At 45.0% G+C, this 4,832-nt stretch overlaps 1 protein-coding gene across 2 annotated transcripts; it reads left to right on the top strand.

Annotated features, from left to right (window-relative positions):
* Nucleotides 1-423: 423 nt before the first annotated feature.
* Nucleotides 424-1,990, top strand: LOC119306265. 2 transcript variants are annotated; one of them, XM_037582533.1, is made up of 3 exons: nucleotides 424-582; nucleotides 977-1,107; nucleotides 1,187-1,990. In XM_037582533.1, exons 2-3 carry the CDS (start codon nucleotides 1,021-1,023, stop codon nucleotides 1,745-1,747), a joined length of 648 nt encoding a protein of 215 aa, XP_037438430.1. In that variant the 5' UTR covers nucleotides 424-582; nucleotides 977-1,020; the 3' UTR covers nucleotides 1,748-1,990. The 2 variants fall into 2 exon arrangements, with proteins under 2 accessions (XP_037438430.1, XP_037438431.1); XM_037582534.1 differs by lacking the exon at nucleotides 424-582 and adding an exon at nucleotides 593-869.
* The last annotated feature ends 2,842 nt before the right edge of the window (nucleotides 1,991-4,832 follow it).

Raw genomic sequence — 4,832 nt, 5'->3', positions numbered from 1 at the left:
GTACAATGGAGGCAGCATCTACGTGCTGCCCCATGCCTCCACGAGTGCACGAACGGGTGAGGAGGATGGTTCCATCTAGCAGTTGCCCAACATGTGGTACCAAGCTGCCATCATTTGTGAGCATCTTTTTCATCTCTCTCCTCAGCTTTTTCACAGTTTAGTTTCCCATGATAGGAAGAGCAGCAGCGGGATGTCACACCGGCTTGCTTTCTCCTCTTTTTTTCTACCATTCTGGGCGAGGAGGCTGGTTCTTCTGCAAGAGACTGCTTTGGCCTGCAAGCAGCATGCTGGACAATCCGAACCTACGTGTATAGCTGGAGCACCACTCCACGGTGGAGCATTGGCCATGCCCTCAGAGGAGAGTGAGAGAGAGGAGAGAGGGAGAGAGGGAGAGGGACGGATGGGGACGACGGTCTGCTGGTTGGTGTGTATAAAAGGGAAAGCCTGTGGCCTTTGGAGCCATACAATGATCAGAAACCGATAGCGAGAAGAGAAGAGGAGCAGGGCCGAGTGAGTGGTAGTTGGAGCTCAGTGACACTTCAGTTCTTGAGTCACTTCTCTGACATCTAGAGTAATTGATAGGTGAGAAATGAGCTCGTTTCCCTCTCTTCTTTTCCCTTACCATCCGGTGCTCATCAATCTGCAATGCTCTGTTCAATCATTTTTAGGCCTTTTCAGCCTTCTTTTTCCTTTGGGTGGTGACTTGCTTCAGAATACAGTTACTCCAGCAGAGAGATTCTCCTGTCATGCACACTGTTGTTCTTCCCCTCCTTTATTTCCTTTCCACCCTCTGAATCTAGTGCCCGATTCTCGTTCCCACTTCGAAAGCTCCAATTGTGTGCCTGCATTGTAGTACGAGAGATCAGCTCGTATGCTCACTTTCTGCTCAAGCTCATATCTGTATGACATGATACAGTGTAGTGTAGTTGGAAATACTTGGAGCAGAGGCTTATGTTCTACCTATTTCTCCATGCAGGTCTGGGGAAGAGGAAGAAACAGAGCAAGAAAGAGATCGCCACAATGCCGATGGAGCAGGCCTTCATGCACTGCGACAAGGACACCCTCAAGATGGCCATGCTCAAGCATGAAGAGACCTTCAGGCAGCAGGTATATAAGATAAGAATTCATAAGTTTTTGCCTCGCCGTCTCATGACTGTGGCCTCATGATTTGTGTACGTTGTCGCAGGTTCACGATCTCCATCGCCTGTACAGAATTCAGAAGCTTCTGATGCGGGACCTCAAGAGGGAGATCAAGAGCCAGCAGAGCGGCCTGTCCGCCTCCCCCAACGGCTCCCCGGGCGCCGAGTACGACCACCGCCGCAGGGCGAGCGCGCTCGACGCGTCCTCCTACGAGCAGCACTGGCAGTACGGCGCCACCCGCCGCGGCAGCCACGCGGCGGCGACTCCGCGCGCCGCGCAGCTGAGCCCGGAGGCGACCGACGACGAGGAGGCGGAGCTGGAGCTCACGCTCGCCGTGGGCAGCGGCGGCAAGAAGCGGTACAGCGACGGGCACTGCTCCCCCGGGGAGAGCTTCTCGTCGTCCACGACGGAGTCGGACACGCTCACGGGCGGCCAGGAGTGGCAGCAGGCGCAGGCGCAGCACCAGCTGGTCGGCACTGGCGCAGGCGCGGGCTCGCCGTACCACAAGCGGAGGCCGGCAGGGTTCGGCGCGGAGCAGGCGGTGGACGGCGGGGTGCAGCAGCCTTCTCCGCTGCTGTTCCACTGGCTCAGCCTACGGATGGCGTGAAGCTAGCCATGGAATGGAAGGAAACCGACTGGCGTAGCTAGTGGCAGTCAGTTTGACTCCCTGTTTGTTGAGCTGTAGTAGGAGTATTGCTATGTTTCTGTGCTTCCAGCTTAGTCTTGGATCAAGCTAATCCAAAAATAATTTAACTTGTTGCTGAGGATTATGTAGGAGCCACTTTCCACAGGTGGAGAGGGGTGAATGTAGGGGCTTTTCAGATGAAGCTAAGCATATGGTTGGGTCTCAGTGCAAGTAGCTTAATTTTGGTTTGCTTTTGTGAGTGGGTGACTTTGTCTGTTATTTTAAGGGGCAGTCTTTCGGTATGAATTCAAATTCACAAGAACTAAGAACAGAATTTCCTATCGAATGAGGATTTTGTTGCCCTCGGTGCTATACCCCTATATGAATATAGCATTAAAAATAATATCAAAAAGTTCTACAACATTCTGGAATTTTAGGATATCAAACATGGGTTTCATTATACACTTGTGTTCAGTTTCGTGGAAAATGGATGCCAGAGGTAATCTCGGTAAAGAAAAAGTCAAAATATTCCTATATATAGAAAAGACCAAGACCACTCATTCGTGACGAAATTGAACCTGGGTACAGTCGGCACCCAGATTTTATATTCCAAAATTTCATAATTTTTAAAATGTCCCCGTATTTATTTTTAGTACTATATTCATATTCATATAGGGGTGTGGAGCTCCAATTCATTTCTCGTTTCCCTTTTCCTCCTTTCTTAGGAGAATATCTGAACTTAAGACTACGGCGGTGGCCCATAAGCCCATGGACATTCGTGGGCAACATCTTAGTTGTGCATGTAACTCTTTGGGGTCCGCTATCACCTAAGGGACACTTCTGTGGTTTCAGAGAGTGCCATGTAATGCACCTGCCGCCGTCATGTGTCGCGTGTTGGCTTCTCTCTCTAAATTGTAGTTTACTTATATTTTTGTATGCGCTTTCAGGATTTAGATGGGATTTTTTCGCTTTATGGTTTTTGCCTTGTTTTTCTTAGGCTTTGGAGATTTTTTTTCCTTTTATTCAAGCACGGTTGCGCTTCTTCAAAAGGAAAAAAATGTGCTTGCACGAGAAGCACAAATTTGCTTCCATGAGAGCTCAGTTGTGTTTGTCGCAAAAGAAATATGTGCTTCCAAGAGTGGTTCTCGTGAAAGCATAGATTTGCTTCCGTGTGGTACACAGCCGTGCTTCTCGAAAAGAAAAAAAAATCAATGCTTTCCCAAGAAGCACAATTTGCTTCTACGCTTCTCGTGCGAGCACAAATTTGTTTTGGCTAGAAGTTGAAAAAAGTAAAAAAAAAACGCAACGATTCTTCTGGATTCGGGTTTTTGTCTTTCCTATTCATTTTTAGTTGCTATTTTTTCGGTTATTTTTTTGGTATTCTTTCTTTTTGTTTCTAGTTTTCTGGGTATTAGGTTTTTCTGTCAAAAAAATTCATCGAAACCTATTAGTGTGGGATCTAATTTCAAAAATCTCAATGTGAGAGGTCTAACGATGAACACGGTGCAGGACTCAGACGCACGGTTCAAGATATATAACGTTATGAATAAATGAACGTACGGAAAAATGAGAAGGAACTCTCAGGTTGCGACAAGTGACGCACAAACAATCGCCATTTGTCAGTATGTGAGAAGATGGGGACTGACCTTTGCTAGAGATAACTCTTAACTAGTGGATTCGCTTGGCCACAGGTCCTCTCTCTCCTAGTTGGCAACAAATGTGAAACCCAAATCCTAAGCGCCAAATAACTATATATAGTACGGGCGCACACACCTCCTCAGTCGTTCCATAGTATATGGGCTGCCCGCCCATTCTTTCGGCCCACCGGTTTTGCGAACCTTCTAAAAGGTTTCCACCAGTTTATTGGCTGTTTTTTTGTTTGTTTTTTTTCTTTCCCCTTTTTTTGTTATAAAAATTGAACCTTATTTTTTAAATCACAAAAAAGTTCAAAACCATGAAACTTTTTTCAAATTTGCAAAATTTAGTTAAATTATGAATTTATAATTTTGGGAATATATTTTTTCGAACACATTTCTCAATTTTAAAACTATATTTAAATTTTTGATTTTTCCCAAATTTAGGAACTTGAAAAAAACATATTGATGAACCTTTTCCATTTTCACAACTTTTTCAAAATTTATGAACCTTTTAAAATTACGAATATTTTGAGTTCATGAGCAATTTTCTCAATTTTTTTAACTTTTTGAGTTTATTAACTTTTTAAAATTTGCTAAATTTTTCCAATTCATGAACTTTTCTTGACTTGACGATCTTTTTAAAAAAACATAAAAAAATATTTCACAATTCTCTTCAACAATATTAATAAAATCTTATGATTTTTTTCCTACAAGATCAATTGCAAAAAAAAAACTAATGGGCGAAGTGAGCCGGCGAGCGAGCGAGCAATTTGCATGAAGTTGGGCCGCGACCCGGTTACATGCACGCGAGCACCAACTTGCTAGATGGCGCTTAAGGCGCTCGGGGGGACCTCTCCGAATGAAACCGCTATTCGCCGGACATGGACATTTCGTGAGCCCTTAAAGCATCCACAATGTTGCCAAAGCCAAATCTAACACATTAGTACGTTTTAGCATGGAAGGTGACGACGAGAAGTAGATAGGGCAAGTGCTCCTTCGGTAAGTCTGAGCTTGTCCTTGGTCTTGAGTAGGAGCCTTTATTCTTCCTTGGCTCTGTTGGCCATTGAGTTGATGGAGGTGGATAAGGGGAGTTCTCAGATCAGCCGTTGCGTGGTAGAGGATTTGGCCTTAAAAGGTAGCAACAAATAGACAATATTACTCATAGTGGCTTTGTTGGAGTCTACTGAAAGCAATGGCAAGTGCTCCTTCAGTAAGTCCGAGCTTGTCCTTGATCTTGAGTAGGAGCCTTTTTTCCTTAGTTCTGCTGGGCATGAGGTGATGGAGGTGAAGAAGGGAAGTTCTTAGATCAGTTGTTGCATAGTAGAGGGTTTGGACTTAAAAGACAACAACAGATACACAATGTCACCCATGGTGGCTTTGTTGGAGTCTAACTTAACAATGGTGAAAGCATTTTTGTCTTAACTGGAGAA

The sequence above is a fragment of the Triticum dicoccoides genome, chromosome 5B, assembly GCF_002162155.2.
Source record: "Triticum dicoccoides isolate Atlit2015 ecotype Zavitan chromosome 5B, WEW_v2.0, whole genome shotgun sequence".
NCBI lineage: Eukaryota > Viridiplantae > Streptophyta > Magnoliopsida > Poales > Poaceae > Triticum > Triticum dicoccoides.
The sequence above is the reverse complement of the archived record's forward strand: the minus strand, read 5'-3'. Positions and strand labels throughout refer to the sequence as shown.

What these genes read in the sequence shown, in the direction of transcription:
- LOC119306265 (XM_037582533.1), top strand. Translation starts at nt 1,021, where the DNA reads ATGCCGATGGAGCAGGCCTTCATGCACTGCGACAAGGACACCCTCAAG. An exon ending in AAGAGACCTTCAGGCAGCAG is followed by an intron (nt 1,108 to 1,186) that starts GTATATAAGATA and finishes ACGTTGTCGCAG; the next exon opens with GTTCACGATCTCCATCGCCT.